Raw genomic sequence first — 23,824 nt, forward strand, 5'->3', positions numbered from 1 at the left:
CAGTGCAGACAGAAAATGTAGATATTGTAATGCATCACTAGAGTAGGCTTGAACAGAGTGTGTTGGGAGAGATAGGCTGGAGCTGAGAGGCAATTATGCATTCAAGGACCTTGGAGGAAAGGGGCAAAGTAATTTAGTTATGTGAAAATAGAAGTATTTTGCTTTTACTGGCTGCTGTAAGATTGTGATACAGCCTTTTGTGTGTCTGGTTCAAATTGTACTAATATTAATTTCTTTTAGGTTTGATAAACATTTTTGGTTTCTGGTATGTTGCCTAAGACAGCATAGCGTGTTGGAATCCCAACACCCTGTGCTATAACATTATAAGCTCATAGGTTCATGTTCCACATCCTGCACAGTTTGGAGTGGAGTGCAGCTCTCCACAGAGAGGAAGGATATATTGGAGAGAGCATCAGCCTTGGCCATTCTTTATATCTCCTCATTTCAGAGCTGTATTGGCAGAGCCCTGGTACCTGACTGAGGAAGGGAGGCCACGAATGTGGAAAATGCACCCCAAGAAAAAAAGGATGCATTGTCCTCACTGTCAGACAATGACTGTGATAACTCACACTTCAATTTTATTTATTTATTTCAATGGTGCAAATTTTTATGCCAATAGGGGTTGTTGAAGGTGGGACCACCCAGCATTAAAATGTTTTGAATTACAGTAATCTCAGTACTGTACATTTTATTGAGTGGCAAAGTGGAACATCTATTATATTAAAATGTAATGACATGAATTATATTTAACTATAATGAAATTAATTGCTATGATTTTCCTTCTTAAAAACATGCATCCTACTTTATTCCCCTTGGTGATGATTGTGGCAATTAAGTTACCTGCAGAGTTTACATATTACATAGTATATATGGCACAGAAACAGGCCATTCAGTCCAACCAGTCCACGCCGGTGTTTATGCTCCACTCGAGCCTCCTCCCGTCTTTCCTCATCTAACTATCAGCATAACCCCCTATTCCCTTCTCCCTCATATGCTTATCTAGCCCCCCCTTAAATGCATCTATACTTTTCGCTTCAACCACTCCCTGTGGTAGCGAGTTCCACATTCTCACCACTCTGGGTAAAGAAGTTTCTTCTGAATTCCCTATTTGATTTCTTGGTGACTATCTTATATTGATGGCCTGTAGTTTTGCTCTTCCCCCACAAGTGGAAAACTCTATGGCCGCGATTTCGCCAGCGAAGGCGGGATCGCGGCACAAGAGGCGGTTGGCGGGTTCCGGTCCTGTTCCCGGCTGCAACCACTCTATAAAAAGGATTTTCCGTTAATAGAGCTTGTTAAGCCCACCCTGTGGGGTTCCCGGCCAATTAAAAAGAAGCGGGTCTGATGGTGTCATTTGATGAGGCGTCATCAGCCGGTTTCCTTAAAGGGACCATGGCCGCATTTATTTTGACAGTTCTGCTGTCAGTGTCCTACAGCATTGAGGTGCTGCAAACACTGACGAGCACTGCATAAAGGTGCACGGCTCTACTCAGGGTCTACCATGGGAGGGAGTCACAGCACGCAGGGAGGTTATCTTCCCTCCCAAGGGCAGAAGAGACCTCTCCAGGAGACCAATGCAGTGGTTGCACATTGCACAGGAGGGCAAAAGCAGGGATGTAGTCAGGAGGACCAGGCTGCAGTGGCACAAGCCTTTCAATGATCTCAGTAGATCACTATAACGTTACTGCCAAGCCACACTTAAACTCATCCTGCTGTGCCACTCATCGCATCCCCATAACTATGCCTTCCCTACCCTACTCCACATCCTTATTCTTGCACCTCCACCCATCCCTCTCTATCTACAATATCACTTCCCCATCTCACTAGCCACCCCTCACACTCGCCCTCATCCTAGTCCAATCATACCAACTAACAACACACAAGGGTAGCCACTCGGGTGTCTTATGCAATGTTCATGTAAATTTTTTGTTAAGGTGTTGTCAAACATTGAAATTTTTATTTTCCACACTTTGGCCTAGAAATTCAGTGGAGGCCCAAACGGGGCACCAAGCTCGCCTGGGCGCTGGAATTTGCGTGCGCACAGAGCCGCTTGCGCCCGCTGGAAATTCATCTTGTGCGCCCCAAGAGGGACACAGGGCGCTGCTCGAGGCGCTCCGTGTCCTTCTTAGGGCGCTGAAACGGAATATCGCAGCGCAACGTGCCGCAGCGCCCCACGCTGCGGCACGGCGCGCTGCGGTACTGCAGGCCTTCCTCCCATTCTTAAGGGGGAGGAGCCTGCTGCAGCGCGATCTCCGATCGCGAGTGCCGGCAAAAGAGCCCGGCATCGAGGAGAAGTGCTGGGCTCTCGGAAAACAGCCGGCACTGCCGAGGGGGGAGATCAGGAGGCCGGGGACGGAGGTGCTGGCAGGCGGTCACCGAAAAAGACGGCCGCCCCGCACCTCCACCTTAATTTGCGCCACTCCCGCCACAGGTAGGCCCCGTGAACCGGGTGCGATTTGCGGCCAGAGTAGCGGAGGCGGACACAAACAAATATGACGATCGGGGCGGTAGCGGGGCGCTACAGGCTAGCGCCACCATTAGCGCCCCGATAAATATCACGGGAGGCGCAGCCAGTGGCGCTACAGCCACTGACTGCCCTCTTTAGGCGCTAACTGCTGGCGCTACACACCGAATTTCTAGGCCTTTATCTTATTGGACAGATCTGTGCTCACCTTTGGAAGTGTCTTAGTGAGTTGCAGTGAATGGTGAGACATAACAGTGTCCCCCGCAATGGTGATGAGTGTGAAAGGAATGGCTTAGGCATTGTAAGAATGCTTTATGGTGCTGGTGTGGGGTGGTGTTAACCTGCCGCATCATGTGACAACCAGGGTATATAGCGTCAAGTGAAGTAAACCTGGCCATGGTGATGCCATCACTGGCCTCCCGGGCAGCAATGTTGTCGGGTGCTGATACCCTGTGTCCTGAGCAGCATCAGGTGATTGCGGAGAAGGTTGGTATTGTTGTTGGTGATGTTGGTGTGCCTGGTGATGTTGGTGTTGGGGCTGATCGTGGAGGGATTCAGAGGACCAAGGTGAGATTTTTTGAAGGGCACCGATGTTGCTGGAATAGATGGCAGCTGAAGTTGAGATCACAGAAGCGATCTGTCAATGGTGAGGGAGCTTGCTCCAAGGAGGTGACAGTGGATAGAGAGTTTACTCCAAACACGTCCAAACTGCATGAAGCTCAAAAGTGTCTTCCAAGTCCTGAAGGCTCAAGCTTCTGACATTGGAAAGTGACCAGCTGTGAAATGGTAGCTTTCATACCACTTTTGCAGCTGTCACCTATTCACAGCAATGGGGAGACATAGAGAACCCGACCTACTTACCTGACGTGATCTCCGAACAACGTGAACCCCGTTAAAAAAGTGGTAACATAGAAAAAGACTGGCAAAATAGTAGTAAAGAAGCACTTAACAAGCAGTTAAGTATCTTAAATGCCTCCCCCGCCGCTTGGTGTCGGTCTGTTCTGAAATCGCAGACCCGACACGTTGGAAACTTACATGGAGGTAGGTTCGGACCGGGTTCCCAACCCGCTGTCGATCATTTCGATTTTGTCAGCGGACCCGCCTCCAAACCCGCCCTCTGAGCGCCAGCAAAATTCAGCCCTACGTGCCCACTCTATCAAAATTTTAAACACCTCTATTAGGTCACCCCTCAGCCTTCTCTTTTCAAGAGAAAAGAGACCCAGCCTGTTCATCCTTTCCTGATAGTTATGCCCTCACATTTCTGGTATCATCCTTGTAAATCTTTTTTGCACCCTCTCCAGTGCTTCTATATCCTTTTTATAATATGGTGACCAGAACTGTACGCAGCACTCCAACTGTGGTCTAACCAAGGTTCAATACAAATTTAGCATAACTTCTCTACTTTGCAATACCATCCCTCTAGAAATAAACCCTAGTGCTTGTTTTTTTTTTATGGCCTTGTTAACCTGTGTCGCTGGGAAGTGGGATTAGGCTGGATAGCTCTTTGTTGGTCGGCGCGGACATGATGGGCTGAATGGCCTCCTTCCGTGATGTAACTTTCTATGATCCTCAGTATTGACTATCCTCCCCCCCCCCCCCCCCAATTTGGTGTCATCCGCAAATTAGAAATTGTGTTTTTGATTTCAAAGTCTGAATCGTTAATATAAATTGTGAACAACAGTGGTCCCAGCACTGATCCTTGTGGTACATCACTTCCCATCTTCTGCCACTCTGAATAGCTACCAATTACCCCTACTCTCTGCTTTCTGCCTTGAAGCCTGCTAGCTATCCATTCTACTACTTGTACCCTGACATCCGCATTCTCTGACCTTGTTCATCAGTCTATTATGTGGTACCTTATTGAAGGCCTTTTGAAAATCTAGATAAATTACATCAACTGCATTACACTTGTCTACTCTCTCTGATACCTCTTCAAAAAATTCAGTGGGGTTGGTCAAGCAAGACTTTCCCTTTGGAAATCATGCTGACTGTTCATTATTATTTTTAGTTTCTAGATATCCCCTTCTCGCTGAGATGGATAAATTCACCACTAAGAGAAAGCTTGAGGAAAATTGCCAATTAAGCTCCAGTGTTGGAACTGTTGGACTATAGAGCACAATTCAATCTATCTTGTTCATACAGGAAACTTTGTGATATCCGGCACCGACGGGACCGAGCTGTTGCCGTTAGATCAAAACTGTCGGACATGTTGAAACATACGGAGATTTTCAGCTCCGTGTGAATCAACAGACCCTGTTGCTTAGCAACAGCTTCAAAACAGTCGGCTGCAGCTTAAAAGCGTCTCTAGCTGAAGCTGTTGCTTAGCTACAGACCTTGCAGAGCCTGACTGGGGAAAAAAAAGCAACGAGAAGTAAAAATACTTATAGAAAACGGCTCCTGAATTTTGCCGGTAGATAGAGCTTTCCGGACTTTTAACCTCCGGATAAACCAAAGTTTCCTGTAATGTATTTTTGAAGCCCTCTATTAACTAATGTCAAAGAGCACACACTTTCTTAATGTAATCTTTAAAACTGTCCTGTGATATGCCACTTACATTTTTAAAGTATATGCCTTTGCTTTTCTAAGGTGGTGGCGGGGGTGGGGGGAGTAATTGTTAGTTTAAAAATATGTATTGCTTTCCACTGGAATTGCTTTTGATTTGAAAATGGACACATGATTGGCCACTGCCAGTTGAATCATAACTTCTAGCTAATGGTAGGCTGTAAACAGTGGGGTTGAGGAAGAGATGGGGTGGGGGTTACTATCTGGCAATAATTTGAGCTCAAAGAATCATGAATCACAAACTAAGCCAACCATATTTGAAATATTAATATAGAAGTGTACATGATGTGTATACAATATGTGGGTGGTGCCATCAATAGTCTAGACGAGCTAGTGCTGCAAACATTAGTTAAGATATTTTCCTTTCAACTTGCATTTAATTGTTTGCAATTTTAAATGTAGGTTCTTCGATGTGTTCCTTTGTTGATTGTATTTGAAATTACAGCATGCACTTGGCCAATGCTTCTTTTTGTTTTCAGGAATGTCTGAAAGCGCCATGTCTGCTGCTGGTGAGGCTCCAGGTCTGGCTGTAGATTCCCATACAGCTGCAGCTGAAATGCATGCACAGGATTCTGAGTCCGAATCTGAGGTTATTATAAAATTATAACTCTTATAAAATCTGCCAACCATAATCTGATTATCTGATTACAAATAAGCGCAAATACACGGGAATTTGATTCATGCTGTATCAGAGGGGGTATTGAGCGTTTGGATTTCAGCTGTGTTAAATCTCACGTACTTAAGGTCACCACTTGAGAGCAATTTTTACTCAACAAATTACATGTTTTGTCAGATGAAAGTTGACTGTTCTCGAGCAATTTTAGGAACATGTGATCATTTCCTAAAAATACATAGTAACAATCTTTAATTATAACAAGTGATCACCATTTATAATATCTTTGGTTCCTTGGAGGAGTAGTGGGAAATGTAAATTTTCATCAAAAGTAGTTCGTGTTTTGTTTAAATGGGATGACTTTTTGATTAAAAGAAACTCCAGAATATGGCCCAAAAGTATTTTATCTGAAAATTATGGCACGTCTTAAAAATAAGAATATTTCATTTGTGAAATTTTAAAAAACTTGCCACAATGTGGTTGGCCTCTTGACCAGCACCATCAGTTTCTCTGTAATTTCAAAGTATGTATAGAAATATGATTCATCATTACCCATCTATGCCACCCTGACTGCTCGTGGAATACCAGGGGTGCAGGGTGCCAAAGCTCAGCGAAGACATCTCATTTTTTGCCTCCTTACCTTGAAAAGGCTCTGATTGAGAGGTTACCTGTCGAATGCTAACTTTTATAAACTGTTTTTTCCCCCTCTGATGAAAACTCAGGCGATTATCCTGAAGTATTTTGTCAAGAATACGACTGGAGCTTACATATACTGGGATTATAGGAGTGTCATCTGTGCAATGCAACCAGTCAATGATGAATAATGCAGATTTCACTGTTAGATTAATCTCTTGGAAATTTTTGCTCATTTACCTTCAGATATCAAAGAAAGTTTTCTCATGTTTTCTGTTTCTGAACTTTTTTATCTCTGGCCATTCACTTCCCTAAGGAGATTAAATACAGTTAAGCAGATTGTCCATGGATACGCAGAAGAAGCAGGGTCGGCAGGCTCTTTTCATATTCCATATTAATGTCCTCATAGGAAAATGTTCTTTTTTTAATTTACTGTAGTGATGGAACTATAAGTGAATAACATCAGTGGGTATCAGAGAGCTTTTTAAACAGGAAGGACTACCGTATTTTGTCATTTATATACTTAACAATCACATCCTTTGCAAATGCCTAGTGCTTCACAGCCATTGAATTACTTTTAAAGTGTCAAGTGTTGTCACTGTTATTACATAGGCAAACACGGCAGCCAATTTGCACGCAGCAAATGAGATGAATGACCAGTTAATCTGTGGGTAAGATTAGTTGAGGATTGAATGTTAGCAGGACACAGGAATAACTCACTGTTCTCCATTGAATAGGGTGTGGGGATATTTTAAATACACTTGAACAGGTAGATGGAGCCTAAGTTTAACATTTCATCCAAAAGACAGCATCTCTGACAATCCAGCACTTCCTCATACTGCATTGAAGCTTCAATGTAGATTATTTACACATCCTGTATGGCGCTTAAACCCACAACCTTTCTGATTTAGTTGCCATTACTAGCAATTAAACCAAGCTGATGCTTAAAAGAATCAATCAGGTCTGTAACAAAAATAAAGCAATTTTGTCTGGCTGTAGTTCGACAGCTGTTCCTTTACATGCAGTAATACTGCATAAGCATCCAAAAAAGAAACCAACTGCAGTTCACATTCTTGTACCAAGCTTATCTTAATATAGTGTTGCAGGTTCTGTTGATTGCAAGCTTGAAAAAGTAATAATTTAAACTTAAGCTATTTTGTGTGATTGGTTCAATTTATATATGACTGACAATAAACACATGTGCCAATCAGAGTCAGTGATGTTTGCCTCAGCCTGGAACTGGGATAATACCAGACAGTTTGGGGCTTGTTAGAATCATAGAACAGTACAGCACAGAAGGAGGCCATTCAGCCCATCAAGACTGCGCCGGCTCTTTCAAAGAGCAATTCTGTTAATCCCATTCCTCTGCTATTTCCCCATATCCCTGCAATTTCTTTCTCCTTCAAGTCTTTATCCAATTCCCTTTTGAAGGCTGCTATTGAATCTGTATCCACCATAATATCAGGCCGTGCATTCCAAATCCTAACCACTCATTGCGTAAAAAAGTTTTTCCTCATGTCTCTGATTCTTTTACCAATCAGCTTGAATCTGTGCCCTCTCGTTATTGACCCTTAAGCCATTGAAAACAGTTTCTCTTTATTTACTCTATATAAACCTTTCATGATTTTAAACACCTCTATCAGATCTCCTCTTAGCCTTCTCTGCTCCAAGGAGAACAACCCCAGCTTCTCCAGTCTATCCACGTAACTGTAATCCCTCATCACAGGAACCATTCTAGTAAATCTCTTTGTACCCTCTCCAAAGCCTTCACATCCTTCTTAAAGTGTGGTGCCCAGAATTGGACACAATATGGCTGAACTAGTGTTTTATATAGGTTTAGCATAACTTCCTGACTTTTGTATTCTATGCCTCTATTTATAAAGCCCAGGATCCCATATGGTTTATTAACTGCTTTGTTAACCTGTCCTGTCACCTTCAAAGATTTGTGCACAAGCACCCCTAGGTCTCTCTGTTTTTGCACTCCCTTAAAATTGTACCATTTAGTGTGCATGGTCACTCCTCTTCCTACCAAAATTTATCACCTCACACTTCTCCGCGTTGAATTTCATCTGCCATGTGTCGGCTCATTCCACCAGCCTGTCTATGTCTTCTTGAACGATAGCAAAATACTGCAGATGCTGGAAATCTTGAAGTCTATTATTATCTTCTTCACTGTTTACTTCATTTCCAAGATTTGTGTCATCTGCAAATTTTGAAGTTGTGCCCTGTACCCACAAGTCCAAGTCATTAATCTATGTCAAAAACAGCAGTGGTCCTAGTACTGAACCTTGGGGAACACCACTGTATACCTCCCTTCAGTCTGAAAAACAGCCATTCACCACAACTCTGTTTAATATCCCTTAGCCAATTTTGTATCCATGCTGCCACTGCCCCTTTTATCCCATGGGCTTCAATTTTGCTAACAAGCCTAATATGTGGTACTTTATCAAATGCCTTTTGAAAGTTCATGTACACAACATCAACTGCACTACCCTCAACCACACTCTCTGTTACCTCATCAAAAATCTCAATCAAGTTAATCAAACAAGATTTGCCCTTAACAAATCCATGCTGGCTCTCCTTTATTACTTCTCGGAAAATTACTTAACACAAACTGCTCCACCACCCCCAACACAGTAACCCACTCACTGACCATGAATGACAACGATCCCAACTAACATGACCTCTGGTATGTAGCACCTCCTCTCCTACCCCAAATTCAAATAATCTCCAGAAACCAGAACGAAACAAGCTGCCTCAACCCCTTGAGATGCACTGCTCTTAGTGCAAGCATTGTCATACCAAAAAATATGGATGTATCTTGGCATTCTTTCCACCATCACCTTGCAATCAAAACGTTATAATGGTTTCATAAAATACATATGTGAATGTAAAATAAATGCTCAACTGTGTATATGTTTTAGCCTGTTTTATGATAGTTTGCACTAAAAACTAAAATCTCCTTTGTTATAAGTGAAAGCTACCAATGGTTTGTGAAACAGGGAAAAAAGTAACAATTTACATTCGTTTAGGGCCTTTCACGTCACACGATATCCCAAAATGCTTTGCAGCAAATTAACTACTTGTGAAATGTAGTCTCTCTTGCTATGTAAGAAAATGCAGCAGCCAATTTTTGCAAGCAGACAGGGCCTTGGTTTAAAGTCTCATCTAAAAAAATGGCACCTTTTGTCATGCAGCAGTCCCTCAGTACTGCACTGAAGTGTCAACCTAAATATATGCTCAAGTGGAGCTTGAGCCCACAAACTTCTGACTGAGGTGAGGGTGCTACCACTAAACCAAGCTGACACACATCAGCAATAACTGAAAAAGTGATTAAGTTATGAATCTCTTTAAAATACTTTCTAAGGAATAATTCAATTTCAAAATCTGTAATGCATTTCTGTTCATACAGCAGATCATTGGTTATAAAGCTTGCATGTTTTTAACCAGTGAGTAGGTTATTAAATGCTACTGAATTAGGTATGGTTGCATATTATTTCTGTTCCCTGTTGGGCAGGTCAGGTTAAAATTGCCCCCTCATTGTATTTCAAAAGAATAAACTTCAAATACTGGAAATCTGTGGCAAAAACAAAGTGCTGGAAATGCACAGGTCAATCAGCATCTGAAAATAGAAATTGCAGCTCATTTACTTTGGAAAAAGATCTTTTGTCTGAATAGTTTTGAAGAATGGTCTATCCCTGAAACATTAACTTGTCTTCTTTCTTAAGTTCCTGGTTGATCTCTGTGTTGCCACCATTTTCTGCTTTTATTGTATTTGAAAGTTCATTGAGAATGTAAGTGTATTGAACATTTAGGTTGAATTTCCTTACTGTGTTTGTGCTTTCTGCTGTGAAGACTGCACTTCATTATAGGGTATACAAGTAGATACTTGTGGATAACTAACATATAATAATAATCAACTTTATTGTCATTGTTAGTGCACAAGTGCAGTACAACGAAATGTAGGCTTGCGGCTCCTGAGAGTGTACATTTAGATTAAGACATTTAAACATTCAACATTCATTTGGCTTGTAATACATTAACATAAACATAACCATAATAAAGTGCATTGGCAGATGTGCAGGCTTTAGAGTTTATTTGTGGAGTTCAGTAGGATGACAGCCCTGAAAAAGAAGCTGTTCCTAAATCTGGTCGTTCGGGTGCGAATGCATCTGTAGCGTCTCCCAGATGGCAGGAGGGCGAACAGACTGTGGCTGGGGTGGGTAGGGTCTTTGATGATGGTCCGTGACCTCCGTAAACAGCGTTTCTGGTATATGTGCTCTATGGTCGGTAGCCGGTAATACTGTATTGGAGAGCTACGAAACTGATAGAACTATCTAAATAAATTACTGGGCATTTTCTGTAAATTACTGGGCACTTTGCACATAATATCTAAAGACACCTGTAAAGGTTGTGGAATACATTTAATTTTCCTTCTTTCTCTGTTTTCTTTTCAGAGCTTTTGTGGAGCTCAATCAAATAGAGTATCTGTGGTGGGGTCTCTAGTTAAGTAACAGTTGATTTAGTGGACTAACTACCATTAGCCACGCTTCATTCTCTGACCTTTTAGTCATGTATGGTATAAAGAAGCATGTAGCTTGGTTGAAAGCTGTCAGAATTCATTGCACATGTGACTGACAGATTGGAGTGTTTTTCTTGGTGAGAATTGAATCTGCACTTCTGAAGGGAGACTTGCTGCTGTGTAACTGGCTGATCTAATGGGAAGCTTCCTTACACAATGGAAGATATATAGTGCGAGTGTGACTGATTCTGTTAACCAGAATAACAATTTGGTACTCTGAAAATATTTGATATTGCTGTTAGTGTTGCTGACTATTTTGAAATGTGATCTTGACTAAATTTTCAGTATGTTAAATGCAAAGTAAGGCACACCCCATCCACTGGCTCAGTGAGTCTATCTGGTAACTCTGCTATACAACAAAGAAGGTCCCAGATGTGATCTCTAGTCTGTGTTGAGTTATAAGATTTCAGCTGAAGCAGTGATGTTCGGCCCTGATTAACAATTATTGATTAACAATTCTATTCCTGATCGCTCTCCAGTGACCCTTGCTGGAACTGTGGGCGTCGGTGTAAGTGTCGGGTGAGGGCAGGATTGATCTCAGCTGTGTTTCCCTCCATGATTAATAGCCTGCCACGCTCAATGTCGAGGATCACACATAATTAATAGTCACTTGTGCAAGTTACGTGTGGAACTATACAAGGAATGATTGCCTTCAAGCGAATCCATAACAAATTCCTTTTTTAGAAAATGGTTATTATATTCCATGGCTGGAATTCATCTTTTTTTCAAAATCAACTATGCTCTTGGTACTTAATTAAGATAAATGCTGCATTCCTGGACTCCAATGGTCAGAACCATATCTTGTAGTGTTTACAAAAGCAAAATACTGCGGATGCTGGAAATCTGAAAAAAAACAGAAAATGCTGCAAATATTCAGCAGGTCAGGCAGCATCTGTGGAGAGAGAAACAGAGGTAACGTTTCAGGTTGATGACCTTTCATCAGAACTAGAAAATGTTAGAGATGTAACAGGTTTTAAGCAAGTACAGAGGAAGGGGGAGGGGAGGGAACAACAAAAGGGAAGGTCTGTGATGGGTGGAAGGCAGGAGCGATTAAATGACAAAAGGGGATGGTACTGGGACAAGTAAAGAAACAAAAGATGGGTCTAGTGGCGGTGTAAATGGCAATAGCAGAATCATTACCAACAGCTGCTGTCCAAAAAATGGGAGTGGTGGTTATGGTCTGAAATTGTTGAACTCAGTGTTGAGTCCGGAAAGCTGTAAAGTGCCTAATCGAAAGATGAGGTGCTGTACCTCGAGCTTCCATTGAGCTTCATTAGAACAGTGTAGGAGGTCAAGAACAGAGAGTTCAGAGTGGGATTGGTGCAGAGAATGAAAATGACAGGCAACTGGAAACTCGGGGTCATCTTTGCAGACTAAGCGGAGGTGTTCCGCAAGTGGTCACCTAATCTGCGTTTGGTCTCCCCAATGTAGAGGAGATGTCATAGTGAGCAGCAAATACAGTATACTATATTGAAACAAGCACAAGTGAAATCGCTGTTTCACCTGGAAGGAGTGTTTGGGGGCCTGGATGGTGGGAAGGGAAGAGGTAGTAGGGCAGCTGTTATACCTCCTGCGCTTACACGGTAAAGTGCCGTGGGAAGGAGAGGGTTGTTAGGTGTGATTGAAGAGTGGACCAGGGTGTTGCGGAGGGAGTGGTCCCTTCGGAGTGCTGTAAGGGGAGGGGAAGGTGTGTTTGTTGGTGGCATCACGCTGGAGGTGGCGGAAATGGCGGAGGATGATCCGTTGAATGGAGAGGCTGGTGGGGTGGAAGGCGAGGACAAGGGGAATCCTATTGTGGTTCTGGAAGGGAGGGGAAGAGGTGAGAGCAGAATCCGTAAAATGTGAAGGACACTCTCGAGGGCACTGTCAACCACGGTGGGGGGGAATTCTCAGGTGAGGAAAAAGGAAGACGTATCGGAAGCACTGGTATGGAAGGTGGTATCGTCAGTACAGATGCGACGGAGACGGAGAAACTGGGAGAATGGAATAGGATCCTTACGGGAAGCGGAGTGGGAGGAGGTGTAGTCAAGGCAGCTGTGGCAGTCAGTTGGCTTATAGATGATATATTGGTTGACAGCCTATCCCCAGAAATGGAGACAGAGAAGTTGAGGAAGGGAAGAGTCGGAGATGGACCAAGGCAAGGGAAGGGAGGAAATTGGAAGCAAAGTTGATGAAATTTTCCAGTTCGGGGTGAGAGCAGGAAACTGCACTAATACAGTCATCAATGTACGGGAAAAAGAGGTGAGGGAGGGGTCCTGAGTAGTACTGGAACAAAGAATGTTCCACATATCCCATGAAAATGCTAGCATATCTACGACCCATATGAGTTCCCATAGCAGCACCTTTTATTTGGAGGAAGTGGGTGGAGTCAAAGGAGAAGTTGTTCAATGTGAGAACAAGTTCAGCCAGGCAGAGGAGTATGGTGGTGGATGGGGACTGGTTGGGCCTCTGTTCAAGGAATAAGCGGAGGGCCCTCAGGCCGTCCTGGTTCTTCTATCTATATTATCTCTATATATAAAACGGTCCGTCTTTCCGTCTGTCTGTCCGGCTATACAATCAAAAGTTATGGCGCGTACCTACACATATGTTAATATCAAAAGAAAGCCTATCATTAGAGGACTCTCAGGCGTATTTACTTTTTGGTCAGACAAATATTGTTCCGACAGTATACAAAAAAGGTTCAAAAAACGGCAACATTCCGCTCATTAGCGTTGAGTGACGTGATGGTTGACCAATCGTACAGGGGATTAACCTGATGGTTGACCAATCGGTGCGTCATGGGGGGCGTTTCATTGTGTGTGTGGGCGGGCCTAATCCTTCTGAGCTGAGGTGAGTGGCCGCCATCTTGATTCCTAACTCTTCATTTATTTTTCCCACTTTCTGCGTGTTTATTTTCAAATTTCCAGCAAAAAAAAAGTTGCTTTTAAAACACAATTAAATTGTTTTAAAAAAAAGTGAATTAATTTGTAAATATTTTCTCTAACCTCATTAATTTTCCTACCTTTCACCGTTTTTGCAGGCCTCGAAACCTCGGCCTCTCCTGCCCAGCCACGCCCGAGCTAGGCAGCTCCCGTCCCGCTCAACAAGCGGCCCGCTATCGCCGCCATCTTTGTAAAGGCTGGCGGGGCGGGTCTGAGCCGAGCGTAGCCACCGCCGCCATCTTTGTAAAGGCTGGTGGGGCTGGAGTCAGCGCGTGCGTCAATGTCGGCCCGGACCGCGACCTCAGCTAAGGTGAGTCCGGCCGGGCCTCACGCGCTAGGCCCGCGCACCGGCCAGCCCTGAGGCGCTGATCCGAGGGGGAGGGGGAGGGAGGGAGAGGGGAGACGGGGAGGGAGGGAGAGAGCTAAGGTGAGTCCGGCTGGGCCTCACGCGCTAGGCCACGCACCGGCCGGCCCTGAGGCGCTGATCCGCGGGGGGGGGGGGGGGGGAGAGAGAGGAGAGAGGGGGAAAGGGGGGGAGGGAGAGGGGAAAGGGGGGGGAGGGAGAGGAGAGGAGAGGAGGGAAGGAGAGAGAGGGGGACAGGGGAGGGAGGGAGGAAGAGAGAGTAAAGCAGGGAGAGACGGAGAGGGTGAGGGAGGGAAAGTGAGGGGGCGGGACAGGGAGGGAGAGCTTACCTTCTTCCTTCGCAGGGGTCCATCGGGCCAGCCCTCAGGCGCTCCTTCCCCCCCCTCTCCAGGCTAATCCCGAACTAAATCCAGCAGTCTCTCTCTCGCTCTCTCTCTCTTTCCACCCCCGTCTCTCTCTCTCTCTCTCTCTCTCTCTCTCTCTCTCCCCTCCCCCGTCTCTCTTCCCCTCCCCCGTCTCTCTTCCCCTCCCCCGTCTCTCTTCCCCTCCCCCGTCTCTCTTCCCCTCCCCCGTCTCTCTTCCCCTCCCCCGTCTCTCTTCCCCTCCCCCGTCTCTCTTCCCCTCCCCCGTCTCTCTTCCCCTCCCCCGTCTCTCTTCCCCTCCCCCGTCTCTCTTCCCCTCCCCCGTCTCTCTTCCCCTCCCCCGTCTCTCTTCCCCTCCCCCGTCTCTCTTCCCCTCCCCCGTCTCTCTTCCCCTCCCCCGTCTCTCTTCCCCTCCCCCGTCTCTCTTCCCCTCCCCCGTCTCTCTTCCCCTCCCCCGTCTCTCTTCCCCTCCCCCGTCTCTCTTCCCCTCCCCGTCTCTCTTCCCCTCCCCCGTCTCTCTTCCCCTCCCCCGTCTCTCTTCCCCTCCCCGTCTCTCTTCCCCTCCCCCGTCTCTCTTCCCCTCCCCCGTCTCTCTTCCCCTCCCCGTCTCTCTTCCCCTCCCCCGTCTCTCTTCCCCTCCCCCGTCTCTCTTCCCCTCCCCCGTCTCTCTTCCCCTCCCCCGTCTCTCTTCCCCTCCCCCGTCTCTCTTCCCCTCCCCCGTCTCTCTTCCCCTCCCCCGTCTCTCTTCCCCTCCCCCGTCTCTCTTCCCCTCCCCCGTCTCTCTTCCCCTCCCCCCGTCTCTCTCCCCTCCCCCGTCTCTCTTCCCCTCCCCCGTCTCTCTTCCCCTCCCCCGTCTCTCTTCCCCTCCCCCGTCCTCTTCCCCTCCCCTCCTCCCCTCCCGTCTCTCTTCCCTCCCCCGTCTCTCTTCCCCTCCCCCGTCTCTCTTCCCCTCCCCCGTCTCTCTTCCCCTCCCCCGTCTCTCTTCCCCTCCCCCGTCTCTCTTCCCCTCCCCCGTCTCTCTTCCCCTCCCCCGTCTCTCTTCCCCTCCCCCGTCTCTCTTCCCCTCCCCCGTCTCTCTTCCCCTCCCCCGTCTCTCTTCCCCTCCCCCGTCTCTCTTCCCCTCCCCCGTCTCTCTTCCCCTCCCCCGTCTCTCTTCCCCTCCCCCGTCTCTCTTCCCCTCCCCCGTCTCTCTTCCCCTCCCCCGTCTCTCTTCCCTCCCCCGTCTCTCTTCCCCTCCCCCGTCTCTCTTCCCCTCCCCCGTCTCTCTTCCCCTCCCCCGTCTCTCTTCCCCTCCCCCGTCTCTCTTCCCCTCCCCGTCTCTTTCCCCTCCCCCGTCTCTCTTCCCCTCCCCCGTCTCTTTCCCTCCCCCGTCTCTCTTCCCTCCCCCGTCTCTCTTCCCCTCCCCCGTCTCTCTTCCCCTCCCCCGTCTCTCTTCCCCTCCCCCGTCTCTCTTCCCCTCCCCCGTCTCTCTTCCCCTCCCCCGTCTCTCTTCCCCTCCCCCGTCTCTCTTCCCCTCCCCGTCTCTCTTCCCCTCCCCCGTCTCTCTTCCCCTCCCCCGTCTCTCTTCCCTCCCCGTCTCTCTTCCCTCCCCCGTCTCTCTTCCCCTCCCCCGTCTCTCTTCCCCTCCCCCGTCTCTCTTCCCCTCCCCGTCTCTCTTCCCCTCCCCCGTCTCTCTTCCCCTCCCCCGTCTCTCTTCCCCTCCCCGTCTCTCTTCCCCTCCCCCGTCTCTCTTCCCCTCCCCCGTCTCTCTTCCCCTCCCCCGTCTCTCTTCCCCTCCCCCGTCTCTCTTCCCCTCCCCCGTCTCTCTTCCCCTCCCCCGTCTCTCTTCCCCTCCCCGTCTCTCTTCCCCTCCCCGTCTCTCTTCCCCTCCCCCGTCTCTCTTCCCCTCCCCCGTCTCTCTTCCCCTCCCCCGTCTCTCTTCCCCTCCCCCGTCTCTCTTCCCCTCCCCCGTCTCTCTTCCCCTCCCCCGTCTCTCTTCCCCTCCCCCGTCTCTCTTCCCCTCCCCCGTCTCTCTTCCCCTCCCCCGTCTCTCTTCCCCTCCCCCGTCTCTCTTCCCCTCCCCCGTCTCTCTTCCCCTCCCCCGTCTCTCTTCCCCTCCCCCGTCTCTCTTCCCCTCCCCCGTCTCTCTTCCCCTCCCCCGTCTCTCTTCCCCTCCCCCGTCTCTCTTCCCCTCCCCCGTCTCTCTTCCCCTCCCCCGTCTCTCTTTCCCCTCCCCCGTCTCTCTTCCCCTCCCCCGTCTCTCTTCCCCTCCCCGTCTCTCTTCCCCCTCCCCCGTCTCTCTTCCCCTCCCCCGTCTCTCTTCCCCTCCCCCGTCTCTCTTCCCCTCCCCCGTCTCTCTTCCCCTCCCCCGTCTCTCTTCCCCTCCCCCGTCTCTCTTCCCCTCCCCCGTCTCTCTTCCCCTCCCCCGTCTCTCTTCCCCTCCCCCGTCTCTCTTCCCCTCCCCCGTCTCTCTTCCCCTCCCCGTCTCTCTTCCCCTCCCCCGTCTCTCTTCCCCTCCCCCGTCTCTCTTCCTCCTCCCCCCGTCTCTCTTCCCCCCCCCCGTCTCTCTTCCCCCCCCCCCCGTCTCTCTTCCCCCCCCCCCCCGTCTCTCTTCCCCCCCCCCCGTCTCTCTTCCCCCCCCCCCGTCTCTCTTCCCCCCCCCCCGTCTCTCTTCCCCCCCCCCCGTCTCTCTTCCCCCCCCCCGTCTCTCTTCCCCCCCCCGTCTCTCTTCCCCCCCCCGTCTCTCTTCCCCCCCCCGTCTCTCTTCCCCCCCCCGTCTCTCTTCCCCCCCCCCGTCTCTCTTCCCCCCCCCCGTCTCTCTTCCCCCCCCCCGTCTCTCTTCCCCCCCCCCGTCTCTCTCCCCCCCCCCGTCTCTCTCCCCCCCCGTCTCTCTCCCCCCCCCGTCTCTCTCCCCCCCCCCCCCCCGTCCCTCTTCCCCCCCCCCCCCCCCCCGTCCCTCTTCCCCCCCCCCCCCTCTTCCCCCCCCCCCCCTCTTCCCCCCCCCCCCCCTCTTCCCCCCCCCCGTCCCTCTTCCCCCCCCCCGTCCCTCTTTCCCCCCCCCCGTCTCTCTTCCCCCCCCCCGTCTCTCTTCCCCCCCCCCCCCCCCGTCTCTCTTCCCCCCCCCCCCCGTCTCTCTTCCCCCCCCCCCGTCTCTCTTCCCCCCCCCCGTCTCTCTTCTTCCCCCCCCCGTCTCTCTTCTTCCCCCCCCCCCGTCTCTCTTCTTCCCCCCCCCGTCTCTCTTCTTCCCCCCCCCCGTCTCTCTTCTTCCCCCCCCCGTCTCTCTTCTTCCCCCCCCCCGTCTCTCTTCTTCCCCCCCCCCGTCTCTCTTCTTCCCCCCCCCCCGTCTCTCTTCCCCCCCCGTCTCTCTTCTTCCCCCCCCCCCGTCTCTCTTCTTCCCCCCCCCGTCTCTCTTCTTCCCCCCCCCGTCTCTCTTCTTCCCCCCCCCGTCTCTCTTCTTCCCCCCCCCGTCTCTCTTCTTTCCCCCCCCCCGTCTCTCTTCTTCCCCCCCCGTCTCTCTTCTTCCCCCCCCGTCTCTCTTCTTCCCCCCCCCGTCTCTCTTCTTCCCCCCCCGTCTCTCTTCTTCCCCCCCCGTCTCTCTCTTCCCCCCGTCTCTCTTCTTCCCCCCCCCGTCTCTCTTCTTCCCCCCCCCGTCTCTCTTCTTCCCCCCCCCGTCTCTCTTCTTCCCCCCCCGTCTCTCTTCTTCCCCCCCCGTCTCTCTTCTTCCCCCCCCCGTCTCTCTTCTTCCCCCCCCGTCTCTCTTCTTCCCCCCCCGTCTCTCTTCTTCCCCCCCCCCGTCTCTCTTCTCCCCCCCCCCGTCTCTCTTCTTCCCCCCCCCCGTCTCTCTTCTTCCCCCCCCCCCGTCTCTCTTCTTCCCCCCCCCCCGTCTCTCTTCTTCCCCCCCCCGTCTCTCTTCTTCCCCCCCCCCCGTCCCTCTTTCCCCCCCGTCCCTCTTTCCCCCCCCGTCCCTCTTTCCCCCCCCGTCCCTCTTTCCCCCCCCGTCCCTCTTTCCCCCCCCGTCCCTCTTTCCCCCCCCGTCCCTCTTTCCCCCCCCGTCCCTCTTTCCCCCCCCGTCCCTCTTTCCCCCCCGTCCCTCTTTCCCCCCCGTCCCTCTTTCCCCCCCCGTCCCTCTTTCCCCCCCCGTCCCTCTTTCCCCCCCCGTCCCTCTTTCCCCCCCCGTCCCTCTTTCCCCCCGTCCCTCTTTCCCCCCCCGTCCTCTTTCCCCCCCGTCCCTCTTTCCCCCCCCCCGTCCCTCTTTCCCCCCCCCGTCTCTTCCCCCCCCCGTCTCTCTTCCCCCCCCCCGTCTCTCTTCCCCCCCCCGTCTCCTCTTCCCCCCCCCCCGTCTCTCTTCCCCCCCCCCCGTCTCTCTTCCCCCCCCCCCGTCTCTCTTCCCCCCCCCGTCTCTCTTCCCCCCCCCCCGTCTCTCTTCCCCCCCCCCCCCGTCTCTCTTCCCCCCCCCGTCTCTTCCCCCCCCCCGTCTCTCTTCCCCCCCCCCCCGTCTCTCTTCCCCCCCCCCCCCGTCTCTCTTCCCCCCCCCCCGTCTCTCTTCCCCCCCCCCCCGTCTCTCTTCCCCCCCCCCCCCGTCTCTCTTCCCCCCCCCCCGTCTCTCTTCTTCCCCCCCCCGTCTCTCTTCTTCCCCCCCCCGTCTCTCTTCTTCCCCCCCCGTCTCTCTTCTTCCCCCCCCCGTCTCTCTTCTTCCCCCCCCCCGTCTCTCTTCTTCCCCCCCCCGTCTCTCTTCTTCCCCCCCCCCGTCTCTCTTCTCCCCTTCCCCCCCCCCGTCTCTCTTCTTCCCCCCCCCCGTCTCTCTTCTTCCCCCCCCCGTCTCTCTTCTTCCCCCCCCGTCTCTCTTCTTCCCCCCCCCGTCTCTCTTCTTCCCCCCCCGTCTCTCTTCTTCCCCCCCCCGTCTCTCTTCTTCCCCCCCCGTCTCTCTTCTTCCCCCCCCCGTCTCTCTTCTTCCCCCCCCCGTCTCTCTTCTTCCCCCCCCCGTCTCTCTTCTTCCCCCCCCCCGTCTCTCTTCTTCCCCCCCCCGTCTCTCTTCTTCCCCCCCCCCGTCTCTCTTCTTCCCCCCCCCGTCTCTCTTCTTCCCCCCCCCGTCTCTCTTCTTCCCCCCCCCCGTCTCTCTTCTTCCTCTTCCCCCCCCGTCTCTCTTCTTCCCCCCCCCCGCCTCTCTCCCCCCCCCGTCTCTCTTCTTCCCCCCCCCGTCTCTCTTCTTCCCCCCCCCCGTCTCTCTTCTTCCCCCCCCCGTCTCTCTTCTTCCCCCCCCCGTCTCTCTTCTTCCCCCCCCGTCTCTCTTCTTCCCCCCCCCGTCTCTCTTCTTCCCCCCCCCGTCTCTCTTCTTCCCCCCCCCGTCTCTCTTCTTCCCCCCCCCGTCTCTCTTCTTCCCCCCCCGTCTCTCTTCTTCCCCCCCCCGTCTCTCTTCTTCCCCCCCCGTCTCTCTTCTTTCCCCCCCCCCCGTCTCTCTTCTTTCCCCCCCCCCGTCTCTCTTCTTCCCCCCCCGTCTCTCTTCTTCCCCCCCCCGTCTCTCTCCTTCCCCCCGTCTCTCTCCTTCCCCCCGTCTCTCTCCTTCCCCCCGTCTCTCTCCTTCCCCCCGTCTCTCTCCTTCCCCCCGTCTCTCTCCTTCCCCCGTCTCTCTCCTTCCCCCGTCTCTCTCCTTCCCCCCGTCTCTCTCCTTCCCCCGTCTCTCTCCTTCCCCCCGTCTCTCTCCTTCCCCCCGTCTCTCTCCTTCCCCCCGTCTCTCTCCTTCCCCCCGTCTCTCTCCTTCCCCCCGTCTCTCTTCTTCCCCCCGTCTCTCTTCTTCCCCCCGTCTCTCTTCTTCCCCCCGTCTCTCTTCCCCCCCCCCGTCTCTCTTCTTCCCCCCCCCCGTCTCTCTTCTTCCCCCCCCGTCTCTCTTCTTCCCCCCCCGTCTCTCTTCTTCCCCCCCCCGTCTCTCTTCTTCCCCCCCCCCGTCTCTCTTCTTCCCCCCCCGTCTCTCTTCTTCCCCCCCCGTCTCTCTTCTTCCCCCCCCGTCTCTCTTCTTCCCCCCCCCGTCTCTCTTCTTCCCCCCCCGTCTCTCTTCTTCCCCCCCCGTCTCTCTTCTTCCCCCCCCGTCTCTCTTCTTCCCCCCCCCGTCTCTCTTCTTCCCCCCCCGTCTCTCTTCTTCCCCCCCCGTCTCTCTTCTTCCCCCCCCCGTCTCTCTTCTTCCCCCCCCCCCGTCTCACTCTTCAATTCAATTCAAATCGCTTTATTGCATGACAAGTTACATCTTATGTTGCCAAAGCATCGAAAAACATTCATGTTTGTACACAAAAATACAGATCTATCCATACAGTGTATAAACAGATATATCCCTGAGTGTATAAATATACTTTCATATAATTTATATATACTCTCTTCTTATATTTAGTGGTTGTCCCTCTGTTTATGGCAAGCTGTAACATAGTGTGCCGCTAGTGTTACACAATTTCTCTCTTCCCCTAGTAGGTATGGGAGTTTTTGGTCGTCATTCAAATTTCTGAATTCCGGGCATATTTTTGTGAATTTTGGGTAGAAATTCTCCCTTATGCCCTGATATTTTCTACAAGCTGTGAGGAAGTGCATCTCTGTCTCCACCACTCCCTGACTGCAGTGAGAGCATATTCCTGTCCTCTCTTGGTAGCCGGGTCTGCCTGTGTCTACCTTTTTCGATCGCCAGGCTATGTTCACTAAGTCTGTACATTGTCAAGGTTTTTCTCAGTTTGCTATCCTTTACCATGGTCAGGTAATCAGCCATGTTGTATTGTCTGTTTAGGGCCAAGTATCAATTGAGTTTGCTTTGGGTTTTTGTTGTTTCTGCCCAATATGACACATTTTTCCTTTTGCTTAGCAACGATTGTGTTGGGTCGAATTCTTTGTGTTACGCTGTCACTGTCCTGGGGCTGGTTAGTGTTAGTAGTTACTTCACTGAGTCCCAGGACTAGTTGACTGAGGGTATTCTTCTTTATGGTCCTCTCTTGGCATTTCAGGGCTTCGTAATGATAGCATTGGGGGTTGCTCATTTCTAGGTGTTTCCAAAATTTGGTGGCTCTTTTTTGGATAGTGATTATTAATGGATATTGGCCTAGTTCTGCCTGAATGCATTGTTTACGGTTTTCCTTTGAGTCCGGAGGATACTTTTACAGAATTCTGCATGTAGGATCTCAATTGGGTGTTTGTCCCATTTTGCAAATTCTTGTTGTGTTAGCGGTCCCCACACCTCACTGCCATAGAGTGCAATTGGTTCAATTACTGATTGAAAATTTTGAGCCAAATGCTAATTGGGATTTCTATTTGGATTGATTTTTTAATGGCATAGAAAGCCCTTCTTGCTTTCTCTTTCAGTTCATTCATAGCCAGTTTGAAATTTCCCGTAGAACTGATTTTTAAGCCCAAGTATGTGTAGTTAGTGGTTTGTTCAATTTTGGTTGTTCCTAGTGTGAAATTTATTTTGGGTCCCTGATGTCTGGATCTTTGCTGGAACACAAGGACTTTGGTTTTTTGGGGATTTATTGTCAGGGCCCAAGTCTGGCAGTACGACTCCAGCAGATCCAGGTTCTGCTGTAGACCCTCCTTAGTTGGTGACAGCAGAACCAGGTCATCTGCATGGAGGAGGAATTTAACCTTGGATTCGTATAGGCTGAGGCCGGGTGCTGTAGATTGTTCAAGTAGTTTTGCCAATTCGTTTATGTAAATATTAAAGAGTGTCGGTGAGATTGGCGAGCCCTGCGTCACCCCCTGCCCCTGTGGGAAATATTTTGTTTGTCTCCAATTTTAACTGCACATTTGTTGTTTGTATACATTGATTTAATTACATCATATATTTTTCCCCCTACCCCGCTTTCGATAAGTTTCAGGAATAAACCGTCATACCAGATGGAATCGAAAGCCTTCTGGAAATCTATAAAGCATGCGTAGATTTTGCTTTTGTTTTGATGAACGTGTTTGTCGATTAGGGTCTGTAGGGTGAAGATATGATCTGATGTTGTATAGTTTGGCAGGAATCCAATTTGGCTTTTACTCAAGACATTGTGCTCCTCAAGGAAGTTTATAAGTCTTTTGTTTATGATACTACAGAATACCTTCCCCAGGTTACTGTTTACACAGATGCCTCGATAGTTATTTGGGTCGACTTTGTCCCCACTTTTGTGTATGGGCGTTATGAGTCCTTTGTTCCAGATATCAGGGAAGTAACCGACACTCAGAACCAAGTTGAAGAGTTTTAGGATAGCCAGTTTCATTTTATCGTCTGTGTGTTTAATCATCTCGCTTAGTATGCCGTCTGCCCCGCAAGCTTTTCCTGGTCGCAGGTCCTTGAGTTTTTCAAAAAGTTCTTTTTCTGTTATTATGGAGTCTAGCGGGTTTTGGTTATCTTTTATGGCCATTTCGAGCTTTTCCAGTTTTTGCAAATTTGGTGTTGCTTTGGCCTTAGTGTGTTTTTCTGGTATAATTTTTCAAAGTGGTTTTCCCATGTGTCTCCATTTTGAATGGCCAATTCGTCGTGTTGTTTTTTGTGTAATGTATTCCAGTTGTCCCAGAAACAATTGGAATCAATGGATTCCTCAATGGAGCTGAGTGTATTCTTAATATATTGCTCTTTTTTGGTTCTGAGTGTGTTTCTGTATTGTGTTAGTGTCTGGCAATAAGTAAGGCGTAATTCCTCGTTTTCTGGATGTCTGTGTTTTTGGTTTGATATTTTTCTAAGTTTTTTCCTCATGTTATGGCAATCTGGGTCAAACCATTTTTCATAGCTTTTTGTTTTGGGCTTGTTCTTGCGAGCTTTCAAGTTTGACCTTGTTGCCAAATTATCAAAAATATTGTTTAGGTTATTCACTGCCCGGTTTATGCCTTCTTTATTGTGAGTGTATATGTTATCCAGAAAGGTGTCCAAGAGAGCTTGAGTTGATTCATTGCCAATTGCTTTCTGGTATTTTTCCGTGTCGTTTTTGGCCCATCTGTACGATTTTTTGGTGTTGTACAGTTTACTGGGTTGTGTTTCTGTGTTTGTTTCTGTCTTTTTAAGATACATAGTAATTTGACTGTGATCTGACAGTGTTGTTTGTGGTTTGACTGTGAATGCTCCGAAAGAGGATGGGTCCAAATCCGTAATCATATAGTCTACGGTGCTGCAGCCAAGAGGTCAGCAATAGGTCGATCTTCCTAGGAGGTCTCCCATGAACCTACCATTGACAATGTACAGACCCAGGCTTCGACAGAGTTGCAGGAGCTGTTTTCCGTTGGTATTTGTCTGCTTGTCGCAGTTATGCCTGTATGGAAGGGAAGGGATATCGAAGTGGTTATTCCCAAATATGTCATTGTTTCCCTGATTATTGGTGAAGTCTGGTTTTTTGCCAGTT

The 23,824-nt window shown here is 49.9% G+C and overlaps 1 protein-coding gene across 8 annotated transcripts in view; it reads left to right on the forward strand.

Moving 5' to 3' along the window:
- The window catches only part of arfip1 (ADP-ribosylation factor interacting protein 1 (arfaptin 1)), a 253,443-nt gene that overhangs the window by 70,911 nt on the left and 158,708 nt on the right, over nt 1–23,824 (forward strand). For 4 of the 8 annotated variants that reach the window (XM_086011848.1, XM_086011876.1, XM_086011866.1 and 1 more), the window contains one exon: nt 5,506–5,615. The exons of the other annotated variants lie outside the window; for them this stretch is intronic. In XM_086011848.1, the coding sequence (XP_085867974.1) occupies nt 5,508–5,615 (108 nt within the window). In that variant the 5' untranslated portion in view covers nt 5,506–5,507. The remainder of the gene's footprint in view (nt 1–5,505; nt 5,616–23,824) is intronic. 8 annotated transcript variants of the gene reach the window in all.

Source organism: Somniosus microcephalus, chromosome 2 (genome assembly GCF_052327205.1).
Source record: "Somniosus microcephalus isolate GS21.2 chromosome 2, FLI_Smic_1.0, whole genome shotgun sequence".
NCBI lineage: Eukaryota > Metazoa > Chordata > Chondrichthyes > Squaliformes > Somniosidae > Somniosus > Somniosus microcephalus.